General features: G+C 38.1%; 1 protein-coding gene across 10 annotated transcripts in view; it reads left to right on the top strand.

The window, feature by feature from the left end:
• Msp300 (Muscle-specific protein 300 kDa) overlaps nucleotides 1-20,457 on the top strand; it is a 135,175-nt gene that overhangs the window by 81,346 nt on the left and 33,372 nt on the right. For 6 of the 10 annotated variants that reach the window (XM_066301872.1, XM_066301833.1, XM_066301853.1 and 3 more), the window contains one exon: nucleotides 1,042-19,485. The exons of 1 other annotated variant lie outside the window; for it this stretch is intronic. In XM_066301872.1, the coding sequence (XP_066157969.1) occupies nucleotides 1,042-19,485 (18,444 nt within the window). Of the gene's footprint in view, nucleotides 1-774; nucleotides 19,486-20,457 lie in introns of those variants that run through there. 3 more of the 10 variants (XM_066301905.1, XM_066301897.1, XM_066301890.1) reach the window with 1 other exon arrangement.

Genomic DNA, 20,457 nt, shown 5'->3' with positions numbered 1-20,457 from the left:
ACGCTCATATTATATACACATATATCCATATATATTTTTTTAAATCTGACTCACATCGTTTTTTAACTAAGCGGGTGCGCAGTCCTAACCGGAAGACCCTGTAGATTTGTCACTAATCACACACCAGTTAGAGGATCACTAATTTCTATTAAAAAAATAAAGGTCTCGCCTCCACCATTCCGAGTCACAGTGTGCACAGCAGCGGTAGAAGCTAAAAAGTATACAGTAAATCCGTTCAACATTTAGAGCCAACCCTCATTCTCAGAAACGCAAATTGAAAATTGAAACCTTTGAAAAGCTGAAACTTTTGGAAACATTTTGATGAGCTTTGCGCTCTAGAGGTGGCTGACACGATCATCAAGGTGTTTCCATCTCCCCCTTCCCAACCGGCAGCGGGGATTGTGTTTGTTTTGGTTTCGGGCTCTATAATTTGTTTCATTTTCTTCTTTTGATTATCGCCTTTTTTACCATTTTCCACTTACGCTTGTAGTTGCCATTTTGCTTGAGTTCACACTACTTATCACCTGGTTTGTGTTCACTGTCTATCTCATTCACCCAACACTGTTTCATGGTACACTATCCACACTTAAACTCGTGCATCACGCTTTCATTTTCAGTTTAAGTAGCTTTTGGGTGAGCCAGATGAAGCGAACACAATCGATTTTAAGTCTTGTTTGCTATTGTTTTGACTGTTGATTTTATCAAATGGTTTTTCTCTTTCTTTTTTTCGATTTTTTGCTGCATTCCCTTCCTTATCCCCGTTCACGTGTCCAGGGTTGCAGAGAGCGAATAAGGGGTTTGCAACACAGCCTCTCCCTTCGCAACGAACGAGTCAAACGAATCGTTCAACTAGGGGTGCCCGATCTGGAGCCTCTAGACACGTAGAACACCCCCCCTCCCCCTGCCCCTAAAACTTCTCCAGACCATGACACCACCCCCCGATCACGACTCTCCGAAAACTTGACCATGACACGCGTTTCAGCCACCCTCTTGCGCGATTTTTAACGGGATACTGATATTTTGCATTGTTGCACGAATTAGGCGCGGATCGAAGAGTGCCGACAACGAATCACCATGCTGGTCTCCTACATTCGCCGCGTGGACCCCTACGCCCTCATTGACAGTCCCATACTAGAAGTCAGTTATGCTGACATCACCGCCAGACGTTCTTTGTCTCAAGAACGCCCCCATGATGTCGAGATATCCGAGTCCCGCCCCATTCCTACATCCCTGCCGGTAGCCAAAGAGGCCCGGAACAAATCGTATACAAGAAAAAGTCGGTCTCCTAAGAGGAGACCTGCGAAGCACACTGAGAAAACGATAGTTTCGCCACAATCAAATCAGTTAGGAGTACCAGAAATGCGTACTCGATCTAGAAGCCCCATGTGGGCTCCTGGATCGACCACTTACGCGGAGGTACTCAGAAATCAAATGATCAAGAAGCAGCAAATGGAGACTCAAACTCCTACCAGTAATCAACTGGAAATACTTCCCTTAAAACCCAAAGTTGAATCAAAACCTGTAGAAGAGCCTGCCGCGGTAACTACAGAATCAGAACAATATCCTCCAACAATAGCTCAAGAGAGCGCAATTCTCTATCAACAACCTAATCAATTTATCATCCAACCGACTCCAATATGGAACCAATACCAGCAAGTTCCTTACGATTATAATACCGACTACTACCATCAAACTATTGCGGCTCAGCAGCCTAACATCCTGGAATACATTCAGCCAATTCCGGACATGGTGAATTTCATTGCTTCAGGCCAGCAGCTAATGAGCTCAGGCCTAGGCACCTACCACGCGGCTGCTCCGTCTCAACAGTATTCCCAAATCCCAGAATTTTCCACTCAGGAATTTGCGAATGCTCAAATTGAAGAAGTAGCAGAGGAACCTATTCCTCCACCACAAGTAAATGAGCCAAAAAAAGAGGTGGTAGTTGTCGAACAACTTGTGGAAAAGCAGCCAGAATCTGCAGTTCCAGGAGAGGATGCAGAGGGTCCCAGTGCTCTGCAGAGCTGCCAAGTTACTTACGCCCAGGTATTGTCCCAAGGATTAAGTGAAAAACCTCTCCAGCCATCCAGTATTACGGTGTACCCAGAAACGACCACGCGATGCGCTTCCAGACAATTATCTCCGAGACCTGGAACTTCTTCCACGTCCCTGGATGAAACGAGGGAACGCAGCTATCGTCAAAGCAGGAGAACTCCTCCCGTTAGGGAGCAACCTCCTGCCTTTTCAAATAGAGATAGAAAACCTAGTCATAGAGAGAAACGACCACGACGTGTCGAATCCGACTATTCTCAACAGTTTGTTTACCGTGGAGAGTCTAAGCAATTAGGTGGTAAAGAAACTGTTGATATTCCTTACTCGCAAGACTTACTTAGTGATTTAGATAGTACTTCCCAATATAACGATATGAATGTTAATAAGTTGAAGAAAGCTAAGGCAAATAAGCATAGTGAAGACGATAATACTCAGAAAAGCTTTATTCAGAATACGCGCCAAAAAAATAAAACGCAAATGCAAAAACAATCTCTAGTTGTAGAAGAATTTACAGAAAATGTAAGCATGCATGAAGCTGAACCAGCATCTCATAAAGTTCAAGAAAATTTAGATGAACCGAAGAATAAAAAACACAACAAGAAACCGTTAAGAATTTCAAAAGAAGTTGAGCCATCACCACAATCTATAGAATCCCCAGTGTTAATACAAACCACAGTTCCTTCAGAAGAAGACTTTGCCCCGAAACCCACTAACAAGCTAAAAAATAAATTCAAGTCTTCAGATCTTGAAGTTGCACCAACAAAGGTTCTACCAGAACACGAAACGTCTGAAACCAAAACAGCTACAAAGAAGAAAAATAAGAGTAAATCTAAATTGATTACTGTAGACAAATCAAATGAACCAGTAGTGGTAAATATTCCTCTGCAAAGTGATGAAATAGAATCGGCAGAGAAGAAAATCAAAACTCCTAAAGAAGAAAGTACAATGGGAGAATCTTCCTCGGCAGAAGCTGAAAGTAATGTCAAATCTAAGAACAAAAAGAAGAAAAGCAAGAAGAAAAATCAAGATATACTTAGCCAAGACATTAACAAATCTGAAATGGACGGTGTTAAGCAAAAAATTAGAGTCAACAAAGATACTGCAGACAAAGATGTATCCATACATATACACACAGTGGACTCTAATATATCAGATATAATTGATAAGCAGCTTGCAATTGCTGCCAATAAAGAAACATCTGCAATAGATGAAGATACTTCTCGAGGAAACGAACAACTCCACCAGGTTGAAACCAGTGTTGTTAGTAATGAGTTGGTATTCATCTCTAATGAAATATCTGAACTCATGAAAGAGACTCCAGTTACTGTCGCAGAACCTATCGAAGCTCAGCTTGAAAAAGAACAAATTTCAATTCCAAACAAATCTCAAACCATAAATTTAGGAACTGGGCTTCAGCATATTAGAGAAACTGAAACAAGTTTATCTACTGCCTCATTAAAAGAAACTGCAGAAGAGCAAGTTGAAATTAATCCAGATGCTCAAATGTCTGAAGTCACTGCAGTAAAGATTGAAGAGAATATTACCCATGAAGCCATTTCAAAGCAAGATGGGGCAGACCATGACAGTAAACCAAAAGAGAAAAAGAGTAAGAAGAAAAAGAAAAATGTCCCAGAAAGAGTTCCTAAAGGTAACGAAATATTGGAAAATATCGTAGAAACAGTCACGATTATGAAGCCTGAAGTCCACTTATCTCAAAACGTTGAAGAAGTCTTGACAGTTGACATACCTCTACCAGGCATACTTGAAACTAAAACTGAAGAGTCTTCAATTATTGTGGAGGGTGAAAATAACTTATCACAAGACCATGGCACGATGCCAAAGAAGAAAAAGATGAAAAGGAAGAACAAATATCACGCAATTAAGGAGGCATCCGAATCAGAATCTTTAATATTAGACAGCACTGTAACTGTTGTCAAAGAAACTCCACCTATTGAGGTTCCAACCCAAGAAGAACAACCTGAAGCTTTATTTTCGCGTCAGGAAGAACTTGGAGTACAAAATACAATTTCAAGTCATGAAGGAGTTGAGCATGGAAGTAAATCAAAGAAAAAGAAAAAGAGAGCCAAAGAAATCATTCCCATTGAAGATTTGGTGACAATTGAAAAACTCAAAGTTGTAGAACCACCATCATCTCAAGAAAGTGTATTACACGATGATGCCGAAGATTCTAAGATATCTACTGAAAGAGAACCCATAACAGAGGTTGAAGATAAAGACGTAACGACCATCGCCTCAACAGATGACTCAACATTAGATATAATTACTCAAACGATAAGTATTCAACATGTTAAAGATCCTACAAATATAGCAATATTAAATACGCCTTCATTAGAAGTCGACAAATCTATAACTACAGAAATAAAAGCTGAAGATAGTCCTCCTGAAAAAGATATTTCCACTCAAAGTGGCTCATTGCCTGCTAGTAGAAGCAAATTAAACAAGAAGAAAAAGAAAGCGAAGGAAAACGTTCCTAATGAAAATTTAGTGTCTCGTGAGGCAATTATGACTCCAGCTGAATCCACTGAACTAGTTAAACCAATGTTACCAGAAAGAAAATTGAATGAAATTGCTATGGAAACTCAAAAATCTGCTGAATTGGAACTCACCAACACGATTAAAGAAAAAGATGTATCAGTTTCTATAGAAAGATCATCCAGAAAAGATATTACTGATGAAACACTTGAAATATCCATAAATGAAACGAATATTCCTTCAACACAAGAAAGTGTGGAAGCTACAGCTCAGGTGATATTAGATAACCTTTCTTTAGAAGTTAAAAAATCTGTAGCTCCAGTAATGCAAGTTGAATTTGCTCTTTCTCAAGAAAATATTGCTAGTGTAAGTGATTTATTGCCTGATCATGGAAATCAATCAAAGAACCGGAAAAGGAAAGGAAAAAAGAGCATTTCTGTAGAAGATTTGGTGCCTGTCGTTGCATCTGAAATTGATACTGAAACTACTGAACTCGAACTAACTCAAGCAACTGCAAAGTACGAATTTGCTGAAAATTCTATAATACCTGCTGAATTAGTGGAAACTGTCGCCACCACACTTATCTCCATAGACGAATCCACATTAGATAATAAAACAACTGAAAAGACAGGCATTAAGACGAATACTAATATATCAACTCAAAAAATAGAAAAAGCTATAGGTGAGGTGGTATTAGAAACTCCTTCATTGGAAGCTGAAGAAGCTATAGCTCTGGAAGCACAAGCTGATGAATTAATTTTGACTCATGAAGATCTTGATTTACCTCCTGTTCTAATTCCTCAAGAGAAGAACAAGAAAAAGAGAAAGAAGCAGCAGCATATTTTATCAGAAAAACAAGTTCCAATGGTTGTCACCTCCATCGAACCTCTTCCACAAGATTTAAATGCCATCGATGAAGTGAAGCAACTTGGAGCAATTATCAATTCGTCTGATACAAAAGCAACGCCAATTGAAGAAAAAGCCACATACAAACCCGCAAGTTTCGACTACAGCGAGTCTTCATCCAAAATAAATGAAGCAGTTGAACATGCCAAAGTTCTCATCGAAGAAACTAACAAATTGATATTAGAAGAAATTGCAGCTCTCGCCAGATCGGAGCATCATTTACAAGACGACAAGTCTGGAGATATCATATTGCAGAAGCCTGAAGAGAGTTTCCAACATAAACCTTCAGTTGATAAGATCATCGAAAAGCAGGATACTATTCAAATGTCTGAAACAGTCGAAGATGTCGTTGAAACTATTGGTGAACACAAAAAACTTGTAGAAGAGGTCATTTCTGAAACTAAGGCTACAACTAAACCTAACAAATCTAAGAAGAAGCAAGGGAATAAAGACGTAGATGGAATGGATAGTTTTTCTAAAACTGTTACTAAAGCTGAAGCAGTGTCAATTGGCGAACCTTCAGAAAGTACTGCTTCAAAAGAACCTAATAACTCCTTTAAGCTAAAAAAGAATGGATCTGATTTTACCAATAAAGAAGATAAATCACACGTAGTGCAAGTTGATCAAAGGGCTGGAACAATAGAACTTAAACCCACCAACAAGATTGTGTTTATCACTCATGAAGAAGTGAAAATGAAACCGGTGGTTTCGCTTAGAATGGAGTTTACAGAAACCCCTCTAGAGGAAATCGAGCACATTGAAAAAGGTTCACTAGAAGAGTTAGAAATAAAAGATATAATCAGTGAATGTCCACAAGCAGCTTCTGCAATCGAAAACACAGTTGAAAGTGAGTCACATAAAGTTACGTCTATCGAACATATTGACGGAACTATTGTTGAAAAAGGAGAAATTTCGCATGTGATTACTTCTCTTCCTACACCGGAAAAGACTTTGGATACCGTAGTTGAAATTGAAATTGCACAAGATGCTTCAGACATTAGTACTATTGAAGAGGTAGCCGTGCCAAGCAAAGAGAGTATTGAGATACCTCCGCAACGCGAAGCCTTGGTTCTGAAAAATATACATAGTAAAGCGCTTCAAGAAAAAATGAATGTTATTTTGGATCATTTGGAACACACTGCAAAGGCACCTTCAGTTACTGAGTTTCTAGACCAGGAAAGACTGGCAGCGGCACTAGAAGTAAAACCAAATCTTCCTTCACCAACAACACCTTTGCCTGACATAGAATATCTCCAACCACAGCTGAGTCCATTTCAAATCGATAAAAAATCTACCGAAGATCCAAAACTAATAATAGATGTGTTAAGCCTCCTCAAAGCAGAAACTTTATCAAAATATCAACAAGAGACTGACTCAAAACTCGAGACTATCAAAGATAGACCTCCTCGCAAGATACCTGAAGAAGTCAGGACTGTCGAGATCACTCCAGAACCAGTAGGGGAAGATATAGACCTTGAACAAGCTATATTTGGCTCAGTGAAGCAGAGGCCTCAACAACTGGCAAAGAAGGAGAAAAAGAGGAAAGATCGTGTTAAGAATCTGGATTTGTCCGGTGAAGTGAAGCCGGATTTGGAAAGCTCAAAAAGACATGCTTTGCCTTTGGAATTTTTACTGGATTCCGAACCTACACCATTATTACCAACTTTCGAAACTCCGATATTCGAGGAGTCAGTGTCACTGTCACGAACTGACTCAATCGTTGACAATGAAATTCACAACATTGAAGAAATCATGGATATTTTAGAGCAAAGTAGAAAGCATGATATTAAAAAAGAGGTTATAACAGAAAACGTTACATTGGACGGTAAAGATAGTGTTGAACTTGATCTTAGTTTAGATGAAAAGCCCACTTTGAACTTAAAAATAGAACCACTTCTAGAATTTACTAAAGAAATAATCCTTTCTCCCGTGACTCCATTGCCTGAAATTGACTACCTTCAACCAGAGGTATCCTCATTTGAAATAGCTCAGCCCGTAATTAAAACTGACCATAATATGTCCAATATTTTGGGCCTACTGAAGGCCGAAACGTTATCCAAATATCAGCAAAACATAGAGTCTGTATCCACCTTCACAGCAAATGTCCAAGAATTTATTACTCAAGAACAAAATTCTCAAGACGAAGTCGATTCTGCACCCATCATGATAAAGAAGAAGAAATCTGTTTCGTTTGAAGAACATCCTCGCGTCATTCCTCTGCCTGAAGATACTCAACCTGATATTAAAGAAGAAAGCAGTGATACTGAATTAGCTAGTGAATTTATTTTTGTCCCAACTCCAAGTGAAAATCTAGTTGATGAACCTGAAGGAGAGATTACCACTGACTTGGATAATTTTAGCGAATCAAATTCGGAGAAAGTTAAGGCGACTGAATTGTCAACAGTAATCGAGTCGCCAGAAGTAGAAAAGATCATAGTTTCGGGAGAAACTATAGAGAATTTGTTTATAGAGGATCATGTACCTATAACTGAAGAAGGGGTGAAATCTGTGGTACATCATGAAAGTGACAAGAAAGGTGAAGAAGTAGCTTTGGTTGAAATAAATAAAAATCTTGAGGAACATTCTCATACTCAAGAGATATCTACTTCTGCAACCCTTAACGAACTTATGGTCACACATGAAGTGACAATACAAGAAGAAGAATCCGGGCAGAGACTTGATCATTTGCAAATAGAAACCCAACCACAGGAACTAAAGTCTGGCACAAAAAAGAAGAACAAGAAACAGAAAAAACTTTCAACAACTACTCCGAGCTCAGAATTACTTAATTCTGCAGCAGAAAAAGTCACTGTTCCGCCTAAAAAAGTTGAAGCTCCAATTGAACGACATTCTCTGCCCCTTAATGTGGAAAACTTAAAGGACACTGGCGAAGATTTAGCCCCAAAGAACAAGGAAGTGTTGACATGTGAAGTAAGCTCCGAGCCACATAAAAAGAAGAAAATAAAGAAGCACAAAACACCTAGCACAACCACTGCTCACTCGGAAATGCCTTCATTTGAAACAGAAAGAATCACTGATATACTAAAACCTCTCGAAGTAGAAGTTACATCTCAAGATGTTAATGCCCGAATCGAGCCAATTCTTGATCTTGAAGAAGGAAGAACTAGTCTAGAACATTTGCCCAATATGGGAGAGTTGAAAGGAACTGAGGAAAATATAATTCCAATAGAGAAGGAAGAATTGACAGATGAAGAAACCACTAAGCCACATAAAAAGAAGCATAAAAATAAGAAGACTAAAATAAGAAACCACCAACTTGAAGAAATTGACGTAACACAACCTGAGTCTCAGCCCAAGATTGGAGAACCTGAGTCACAATCCGCAACTAAAGAAATAATTACACTTGAAGATATTAAAATTGAGACTTCAAAGGAAGCAAGTGAAGAATTAAAGGAAGATACTCTAGCACTTCAAAGTGATAAAGATAAGATTTCAGTAAGAGATCTCCTTCCTTCAGAGATTCCAATTCAATACACACAATTTGAAAATCCAACAGCAGCAACAGACCTTTTCATTGTTACAAAAGATTCGCCACCTGACGACTGTGATAATCTTACAACTGAACTAGATACTGGCAAATCGAAGAGAAAGAGAAATAAAAGGAAAAAAGCAGTTAAAGAGGCACCAATAGAGCAACATGAACCTGAAATATCTAATACAGCTGAAGTTCAACCTCAAATAGCTCCTGAAAACAAAACTTTGAGATGCTGGGCTAGTGTTGTGGGTTCCAAGAAAACATCCGCTATCCCAGAAGATATAACTGAATATGTGGAAAACGATGATATTCAACCTTTACCTGAGGTGCCCTCTGAAAAATTAGATACCAACACCGAATTAATGGAAACAGAAAGCAAAATCTCGAATAAGCATAAAAGGAAGAGTGACAAATGGCATAAGCAAATGGATGAGAGTCCAATTGCAACTGAAGATATAGTTATAGAGAGTACAATCAAAGATCCTGAGATCGTAGTCGATTCCCGAGAAGTCCATGACTTCATTTCAAACGAGAAGACTTGGGCTAGTGTTACAGCACAGTCTAAAACAGAAATTCCTCTGTTAGGAACTGCAAAACCTATAAAGTTACCATTACCATTCGTTGAACGGCCGTCTAAGATTATTGAAATTGCTCAAGGAGATATTGAGATTAGTTCGGAAAAACAACAAGAATGGAGTATGGTTGATTCATCAAATTGGGCCACTAAAACTGAGGCTACTATTGAAACTCCCATTGAGGACGTGCAGAAAGAAGAAGTCAGTTATGAAATTTCTTCAGAAGACCATTTTGAGAAGCGAAAACGGAAGAAGCACCATAAGAAGCACAAACACATTGAAGAGTTGAAGGAAAAACCAATTGAACAAAAACCTTCAATTGGTGAGAAAACAAATCTATTAGAAGAACCTGAAGCTACAGGGACACTTAGACCAAAATTACGGAGATATGCAAGTGTAGTGAGTTCAAATTCTCCTGAGTGTACTAAAGCAACTTCAGAATATACAACTTCTGAAGTTGTAGTTGATGACGAGCACAATAAAGATTTGGCAAAGGTTCAAAGCGTTTCAATTGAGAAAAAGGAATCTCACTCAATGAAACACAAGAAAAAGGAAGGCAAAGAGATTAAACAGGAAACGCCTTTTATTGATGAAGTAAAAATTTCTTCGGAATTCGTTGGAAAACAAGCTGAAGAACTTCATACAAAATTGGATTCAGAACAAACTGCTGTAAGCACTAAAGACAATCAGTTACGAAGATGGCCTAGTATTGTTGGATCTGAAGAACATCCATTGGTCACGCAGCCTGTACAAGAAGCCACAAACCCAGAAGCAGTAACAGTAGAAAAAACCGAAGAAATTTCGAAAAATATTGCTCAGGTGCCTTTGTCACAAGATGAAGTAATCATAGAATCTAATACTCCAATCGAAACCCAAGGAACCATGCGATGGGCCAACATTGTAGGCTCCAAAGCCAAAGGAACAAAACCATCTGTTCAACCTCCTCAACGAATTGTTCCAACACCCTCTAAACCTTTACTGGTAGAGGTACCAATTATAGCTAACCAAAATAAGAAACAAAAATCTCAGTCTGTACACGAAGATCAAGAGCAACAATCAGTTGTTGAAAATTCTGTGCAGAACGCTGTAGTATTAGAGAAAACTGAGTTTAGTCATGAGGAAGGTGTTCCAGAGAAAAAGAAATCTAAAAAGAAGAAGCAAAAGAAGAAATGTCAAGAGGAAAAAGAAAAGAAGCCCGCCTTTGTAATTACCGAAGAAATTAGGTTTATTCCTGAGCATGAAGTGAAAACAGTAATTACGCAGACGCCGGGATCATCAAAGAAAGGCAAGAAGAGAAATAAATCTAAAGAGCCAACGACAATTATAGAATCTGCCACAGGGAAGATTTTGGATGAATCCGCTAAAGTGCTCAAAACAAATGAGGATTTAATGATAACTGAAGTTCCTTCTTATATCAAAACCGACTACAAAGGCCTGCCATTAGATCAGACTTCCAATGCATTTTTAAACCTATTAGATACACCACCAGTATTTTCTGATGAAGAAAATAATGAGGAAATAGTTACATCGTCTGAATTTATCGTTAAAGAATCTAGTGTCAAGGAAATATGTGATGTAATTTCTCCAGTTCAGACAATTAATGAAAAACATAAAGATGATGAAATAGAAACAACACCTCAAGAAATCGCCAAAGAACATAAAGTTGAATATAAAGGACTTCCTTTGGATGACACATCAAATGCTTTCTTGGATATTTTGGATGAACCTCCAGTATTCTCAGATGATGAAACCGCAGAAGTTGAACAAAAGAATAAAGGGCCAGTCAAAACAGAAAGGGTTAAACTTTCTGAAAAGAAAATAGAGTACAAGGGTCTTCCACTTGACGATACGTCTAGTGCATTTTTGGATATTCTAGATGAAATTCCCGCGTGGTCTGATGAAAAACCTGAAGAACTAATGAAAGAATTCAAGCAGACAATTGAAGGCACTGTCAATAAGACTAATGAAACCAACAATGTGACCGCACAGGCAGTCGAAGATAAAGGACTTCCTTTATATGAATCCTCAAGTGCTTACTTGAATGTTTTAGATGCGACACCGGTTTTTTCTGAATTAAAAGGGGAAGAGCAGGTTAAAAAAGCAGAAAAAAATACTCTGAAAGAAGATGAAGCAGACGTTAAAGTTTCAAAGGAAGAGTGGAAAGGAACAAAAGTGGAATACGAGGGACTTCTTTTAGATAGTACTTCCAGTGCTTTCTTAGACATTTTGGATGAATCACCAGTTTATGCCGATGAGGAACTGGAAAAACCTTTAAAAACGGTACAAGTTCTAGAACCGCTTAAAGTAGTAAAAGATGTAACGGCAGTTAAGGCGTCTTTACAGGTAACTGAGGAAGAGAAAAAAGCAGCTGTCCCTCTCGAAGTCGAGAAGAAAAAAGCTAAAGAGCAGAAAATAGAAACAGAAAATCTTCCTGTAAACAAAACATTAAGTTCACCTTTGAATGCCTTGAATGAATTACCAATTTCCTCTCATGAGGGCCCGGTTCAGTTCGAACAGAGTGAAGAACCAGTTAAGGTTCAAGAGGTCAACATTCAAGAAATAGAACATGATAAATTATCCAATACTCCTTATGATAATATTGAATCTTTATCTAGTCAATTAACATTTGTTGACACAATAATTGAAACTAAACCTGTCTTAGGCGAAATAGAAATGAAACCTGAAAGACATCATTGGGCTTGGGAAGATGGCTTCAAAACCTTGAAAGAATCCCCTTTAGATCAAATTTGTGCAGCTTTGGTAAAAGAACCTACTATCCAACTAAATGAAGAATCTCCCAAAGACGAAATTTCGGACAGATCTGCATCTCCAGACTTAATCCCGCAATCGAAATTTAAATACGAGAATGAGAATGTTGAAAAGGAAAGTAAGTCCTCAATTTGGGATTGGGAGGAAGGGTATAAGGGAGCTAAAGTGGTGAATGACAGTAAAGATGAGCCACGATTGTATGAAGCTAACGTTGTAGATTTTACTGCTAAGGAGGCTGAATCTTCGGAGAAGTCTGAAACTAAGGAATGTTCCTTTAAGGAACCTGTCGGAAAGTACGATATCTTAGGCTTACTTCAATCAGAAAGAAGTTATTATGAAACCATTCCTCTTTCCACCACAACTGAAACAATTGCAGAAGTTAAACCTCCAGAACAAAAAGAAGACATAACATTGCAGCAGCCGCAAGTAAATCACCTACAACAATTTGATGGCCTCTTTAATTACGACACGCTGTCTCTGGAAAAAGCAGAAATGGTTTGGCATGAACGAAAGTGTCAGAAAGAAGTTGAAACACCCATAAAAGATACGCTGCCACTTGATGAAAATACTAGAACAATCCAGCTAACTGAACACTTGAAAAGAGAACTGCAGGAGTTCAAAATTGTCATATACAGTACAACGTATCTTCTAGAGCAGGAATATTTGTGGGTTGAAGAGAGAGTCAGAGAAAGCAGGGAATTGCGTGTTGTTAACAAAATTGAAGAAGAAGATGTACAACCACCAGAGGTAGCTGAGACACAGCTTCAGGGGAAAGATACAGAAACCCAAGAACACAAAGAACTTTCCAAATCTCCAGTAGATATTAAACAAGTAGCTGAAAAATCGCTGAAAGTAGTCGAGGAGGAGATTAAAGTTCTTGAAAATGCTGTCAAAGAAAAAGAAAAAGACATCAAACCAGTTGAAGAATGTGCCAAGATAGATGATGGAAAAGTTCAATATAAAGGTCTTCCTTTAGATGAGTTTTCTGGAGCTTTCTTAGATATCATAGATGAACCACCCGTTCTCTCTGATCAAGAAACAGAACCACTAGTGTATGTTCAAACACCAGTTGAAGAACATCTTAAGGAAGAAATTAAGAAAAAGAAAATTGAATACAAAGGACTTCCAATAGATGAGACGTCCAGTGCTTTCTTAGATGTGCTGGATGAACCACTAGTACTCTCAGTCGAAGAAATAGAAATCGAAGAGAAAACCCCTGATATTGAAATTAAAGCAGCTAAAGGATGCTCTAAAGTACAGGAAGGAGGGATTGAATCAGTGGAGAAACTTCATAAAATAGAGGATGTCAAAGAACAAAAAATTGAATATAAAGGACTTCCCATAGATGAGACGTCCAGTGCCTTTTTAGATGTATTAGATGAACCACCAGTTTTCTCTGATGAAGAAATTGAACTAGAAGAAAAAGTAGCCGAAATTGAAATTAAAACAGAAGAGCGTCTCAAAGTAGAGGAGAGAGAGGTCAAATCAGTTGAGGAACCTTATACGATGGAGGAGGTCAGAGAACAGAAAACTGAATATAAAGGACTTCCCATAGATGAGACATCCAGTGCCTTCTTAGATATGTTAGATGAACCACCAGTTTTCTCTGACGAAGAAGTCGAAGTAGAAAAGAAATTATCTGAAGTTGAAATTAAAGTAGAAGAAGAGCCTATTCAAGTAGAGGAGCGAGAGGTCAAATCAGTTAAGGAACCTCATAAGATAGAGGAGGTCAGAATACAGAAAATTGAATATAAGGGACTTCCCATAGATGAGACGTCCAGTGCCTTTTTAGATATGTTAGATGAACCACCAGTTTTCTCTGACGAAGAAATCGAAATAGAGGAGAGAGTACCTGAAGTTGAAATTAAAACTGAAGAAGAGCCTCTCAAATTAGAGAAGGGAGAGATCAAACTAGTCGAGGAACCTCATAAAATGGAAGAGGTCAGAGAGCAGCAAATTGAAAATAAAGGACTGTCCATAGATGAGATATCAAGTGCTTTCTTATATGACGTGAATAAACCACCGGTTTTCTTTGATCAGGAAAAAGAATCATTGGTGAATGTTCAAATACCAATTGAAAGACCCCTCAAGGAAGACATTAAGGAAGAGAAAATTGAATACAAAAGACTTCCAATAGATGACACGTCCAGTGCTTTCTTAGACGTACTGGATAAACTACCAGTGCACTTTAAGGTAGAAATGAAAACCGAAGAGAAAGTGCCTGGGATTGAAACTAAATTAGATGAAGAATGCCTTAAAGTAGAAGAAGAAGAGACTAAATTTGTTGAGGAACTTCATAAAGTAGAAGAGGTCAGAGAACAGCAAATTGAATATAAAGGACTTCCCATAGATGAGACGTCCAGTGCCTTCTTAGATATGTTAGATGAACCACCAGTTTTTTCTGACGAGGAAATCGAAGTAGAAGAGAAAGTATCTGAAGTAGAAATTAAAGTAGAAGAAGAACCTCGCAAAGTAAAGGACCGAGAGGTTAAACCAATTGAGGAACCTCATAAGGTAGAGGATGTCAAAGGACAGAAAATTGAATATAAAGGACTTCCTATAAATGAGACATCAAATGTTTTCCTAAATATGGCAAATGAACCTTCAGTTTTCTCGAATGAGGACACCGAAGAACCAATAGAAGAGTTCACACAAGCGATTGAGGAATCAGTCAATTCAGAAGGCGCCAAAATGGCTGTACCTACAACAGAAAAAATACCTGAAGTGTCACTAAATATTAAAAAATTTATTGATGTTGAGAAATTAGCTCTTGCTGAAACTAAATCCAGTGAAGTAGGCACAAAAGAAGTTATTAATGACAATTTTAATACCCAAATTATCACTGAAGAATCGACAATAGGTATGCCAGAAGAATCAGTAGGTGAACGATATGAAAGGCTTATAGAAGATGAAGTAGATTCTGGTTTAGAAGTTCCTAGTATGGACTCCATGAACATATCTGTTGATGATGATGCATTCCCTGTTAAAAGTATTAACGAGGAAGAAAACTTGCCACATGAACAAGATATTACAACAATCGACAGTCTTTTACCAGAATCTTCACTTTCCTCTCTGTCACCCGAATCTCCTGAATTTATCCCTAAAACCATCCCTAACATTATCGATACCACAAAATCATTCATAACGGAAGAATCGCGTAACTCTGACCCCGAAAGATCTGAATTCGTAAAAATCGTCGAAACTGCTCGTGAGTTTGTACCGAAATCCAGCCTGTCCACCGAGGCTGAAGAATTCATTCCCAAATTTAAGCTAAATCCTAATGCGGCTGAATTTGTTCCCATCACCGAACCAAGCCCAGTCGAACCAGTTTATGCGCCATCATGGGAGTATACAAAGGTCGTCTACAATTTAGTAGACGAGGACGAGGTCGCATATCCACGTCCTCATGAAGAAAGTGTGTGGGCGAAAGATGTAGCCAAAGAAGAACAGCCTCAGCATGAATTGAAACCTGCAAGTACCGAACGCCCTGAGAGGAGGAGTAGTTTCCATAGAGAGGAAAAAGAGCGATTGAATTTACTTCCTAAAGATGTAGTCTCTGAAATTCAAACTAGCAGCCATAGTGACAGTATCACCACATCCTGGGCATCTGAGAAATCTGACGAAGAACTGAGGAAAGAAGATGTAACAGTTCCAATTCCAGAACCGAAAGAAGATATAAAAATTAAGACCGAAGAACCAGTGGTTACTGAGACGAAAAGTATTGAGGTGCAACCTATTCCAGAGTTCGAAGAAGTGGAAGTGAAAAGTCCTAATGTTTGGCAGCAACTAAAATCCTCAAATAAGACCTACGCGGAAGTTGTAGCTTCTGAATTGCCTGAAGATGTACTCAGAGAACGGTCTTTGTCACATCAACGCCATAATACTCCTCCTGTGTCTCAGATAAGGTCAGTAGGTATTATAGTGAACTATATTCCTGATGAAGCTATGAAAGAGATAGATCTCCCAAATAAGGACGCCTTCATAGAAGTTCCAAAAAAAGGAAAAAGACCACGCTCAACGTCTAAGAATGCTCCTTTAAAAGTCGCTTTAAAAATTGACGACCGCGAAGATTCTGAATCAATAGACCTAAAACAGGAAGAGCAGAAAGCTGCAAAACCCCCAAAAAGTCCCCGGAAGTCAAGGAAAAGAAACAAGTCGCCCAGGCCTGCCACTCCAAGGCCTGAAAATGATCAGGTAGTTGACGAAGAGCTTGCCGTCGAGTTACATCCTCAAGTTTCAGTTGAAGATAAAGTTAAAGAAGATGAAGTAAAAACTATTGAAATGAAGGATCAACCTGTGGCTCCTAATGTCATTACTTGGGCAAAAATTGCTGCTTCTAGTAGGGAGAATTCACCCTTGACGAACCCTAGCAGAAAACAAAACGAAGTTCCCATTAAAATCTCTACAGAAGCATTAAAGAGAGAAAGCTCACCGTTAACAAAACCCCAGGAGAAGCCTAACAAGGCTCTTATTAGAACGCCTCCAGAGTCTCCTCCATCTCGACAACAAGAGCCTGTTTTCACTATATCTAATGTTTCTTCTAACGAATCGATATTAGCTGAAGAAATCGAACAAAAACCTGTGGTAAGAGAAGGAGTTCATGATGATGAAAAGATTAGTTATGCTAGCATTGCAAAGGCAGCTAAAAGTAGAGAGCCCTCTCCAAAACCTAAGAAAATTGACATTATTCAAGAAGTCAAAGCATCACCTGAACTTAAAAAAATCCATCAAAAACACGTCGAAGAGGAAAAAGTCGAATCTACACCTTCGACTGGTCAGGTACATTATGAAGAACCTTCAAAAGAGACTGTTATAACAGAAATTGATACCAGTTTTCACAACAGAACCACATATGCAAAAATAGTTGCATTAAACTCTCCTAAACATGCAGAAGATATTCCTCAATTCATTGATTTACCCGAAAAACCTCAACAACCTCAGAAACACTCCAGTGAACTATCTGAAGTTCCTGAACAAGAAATACCTACAGAGCCTCAAAGGGACACTAATAAGAAACGGAGGAGAAGTAGAAAACGATCAAGATCAAAGCAGACAGTAGAAGAAGTAATAGAATCTGTTGAGGGTTCATTGGTTAAATCTTGGTCATCAGTTGTGACTGGTGAAAATGAGTTGAGAGTTAAGCTGGAAGAGTCACAACCTGAAAAAGGGGTTGAAGAAGAATCAATATTCAAAACAGAGGAAAGTGTATCAAAATTAGATGAGGAAGTAAATTCCAAGAAAAAGAAAGATAAAAAGAAATCTGGCATCATTAGCCGCATAGTTTCTTCAGTTAAAAGCGCCGTATCTGGAAAAAAAGACGATGTGGCTGACGAAAAGGTAAAATCGAAAAAGAAAAACAAGAAAAAGAAGCGAACTATAGATGCGGATGATGTTTCACCTGATCATAATATAGTAATTGAGAAATTGCCAGAAAAGCCGGTTGAAGAAAACGTAGATGTACTAGAAGAAGCAGTGAAAATGGCTGTTAAAGAAACCGTTATCCAAGAAGAAAACGTGGAAAATCAGCGATTAAAACTTGAGGCTGAAAAAGCTGTAAAAACGCCTGCAGAAGCAGTTTTAGAAGAAAAGAAAGCGGAAATTGGGAAAATAATTCCTGCAGCTACAGAAGTAATAAGCAGGACTTCTGAAGAAACCACTATATCGAAAGAAAAAAGTGAAATTGAGCTCTTTGACAATATAGTTGGAGAAGAAGTGAAAAATTCTTCATCAGAAATCATTTTTCACGAAGTGGAGAAATTAGAATCTCAAAGAACTGCAAGTGAACAAGCAGTGAACGAAACTACTGAAGAAACAATTTTAAGTAAAGCAGAAGCTCAGCAACTGGAACGTGCACTTCAAGAGGCAGTGAATGAAGCTGGGGAAGAAATAATTTTGCCAAAAAATAATGTGGACTCTCAGCAAATACAACTTAAATTAGAAAATACTATTTTGGGCATTTCAGAACCCACCGAAAAGCTTCTAGATAATAAAAATATTACCGAAAAATTTTTAACATCAGAACACCAATTCGCAGAAGATCTGCAATCTGCTGAAGTTATATCCGTTTCTCAAGATATAGGTAAGGTACTAGAAGAGCCCAAACTTGAAGATTCATTTGAAGTTATAACAACGGAGGTTGTAATAGCTTGCGATAGCTCAAATGCTGAGAGTCCGATACAAGTTGCAGATGTATCCATAGCTGAAGAAGCGGTAGAAATTCCAACACTACAAGTTGTTAATGAAATCCAGATTCAAGAATGTAATATTGATACATTTGAAATTATTCCTCAGGACGTATCTATAGCTGAAGAAGCTGTAGATAAAGTTGTATCAGAAGGACTAAAGGCAAAACCTGAAGAAGTCCTTAAAATTATTGAAGTTCCAGATGATGCTATAAAACCATTAACTCAAAAGAGCATCATTGAAGAGTTTGTTTCTACGGAAAAATTGACTTCAGAACTCAAAAAAAGGGACAAGAAATTGGAGAAACAAAAATCAACTGATAGTGCTGATGGTGACATCAAATCGAAGCCCAATTTAATCCAAACCGTTGTGAATAAAATTTCCGATGTTTTCTCTAACAAATCTATAACTGAAACCCATCAAGATACCAACAGAGATTTATTGGTTAACAATCTATCCCTTGATGATTTCTGGCTTGCCAAAAGCATTTACGATGAAGCTGAAATTGTCTGGTATGAACACGATCGCGACGAAGTATTTGAGCCTCTAAAAATTATTCCACCTCTTGAAACTGTGTGGCTCTTGAAGCCCATCTACGACGAAGCCGAGGAACAATGGGTCATAGAACAATCTCTCAAGCCGCAACCAACTTCTGCAAAAGATCTTTTAAATCTCCCTGATAGCCACGATAAAGACGACGATGATGACACAAAGTCACCAGAGGGTTCTTCTCCCGGTAATTCCTTCCTGAAGGGAACTGGAGCCTCTGGAGAGCCAACTCCACAACAAATCGGTTATCATCTCCCTGAGGGTCAAGCAGGCTGGACGGAATCCTGCACCCTTATCTCCAATCGATCAATAGAGAACAGTAGACTTAATTCCGTTGACCTAGACAGTGACCTAAACGAATTTGACTCGTTTCATTTCCTGCCCAGCCATACTAGTCCCCTTCTAGGGCCCCCAATGCAGCAATCGTCGAGTGCAGGTGTCGAAGATGGTCTACAACGGAAGAAGGTGAAATACAGTTGTGTTGTTTGTCTCAGTTTTCCGTCGTTTTGCATGCTCCCTACTAATCTGGTCTATTTGTATATGTGAATATATTTATTTTTCAAATTTTATTTAACAAAACCATAACAATAAAACATAAATGTAGATTTCAATTGGGTGATTTTGGTGGTGATTGTGATTTTAAGTTTGGGGATGCTTTTATTGACGTTGGAAGTCCTAATTACATTGAACAAGTGTAGAATTTTGAAATGAAATTTTGAATTGAAAATTTTGTTAAGTCGGCAAATTCCAAAAATATAAGAAAAAATTAAATAACGTAACATTATTTTTTCGATTTTGTCAATCAATTAAGGACAAGCCAATCAAATAAGGGTAAATGAATTGATTATTTTATTTTCTCCCTAGGGCACAATATTTCTCTGTTTTGAGTTAATTGAATTTTGATAGTCACGAAGTAGGTTTTTCAATCAAAATAATAATTATTCAAGAAAACACGATAAAGGGCTACGTTCTCATAGAATATCTGTCATTCATAACCCAATCGTGGCTTCGAACGTTTGCGGGTACATTCACATTGTTGAAATTTGGAGGCGTTTTGAGCCGAAACTGCTCTAATTAGAAGAATGAAAAAATTGCGGAATGATGGCCGGTCTTGAGTACTACAACCTCCATGTAAAAGTTTTTCAATTGGATAATCCATGCAAGCTTAAAAAATATAAAAGAGGATTTTCCATGTTAATCTCCTATATCGAGGGTTCGCCTAGACACAGAGTATGAAAAAATAAACAAAATAAATCAAATTAGTAAGTGCCTTGAGGGAGTGCTGTGGGTTTTTGCAAATAGTGAGCAATATACCATAGAAAAAGGAAAAAAAAACTTGTTTTTCCAGTTTCTTCGGGTATTTTTTAACATATTTTGATCAAAAAATCAACATGAAAATCACATATTTGGAAGTTAATTTAGTGACTTCCTTAAAGG

The sequence above is a fragment of the Euwallacea fornicatus genome, chromosome 1 (assembly GCF_040115645.1).
Source record: "Euwallacea fornicatus isolate EFF26 chromosome 1, ASM4011564v1, whole genome shotgun sequence".
In the NCBI taxonomy this organism is placed as follows: domain Eukaryota; kingdom Metazoa; phylum Arthropoda; class Insecta; order Coleoptera; family Curculionidae; genus Euwallacea; species Euwallacea fornicatus.
Note: the sequence above shows the minus strand (reverse complement) of the source record. Positions and strands in the feature narration are given on the sequence as shown.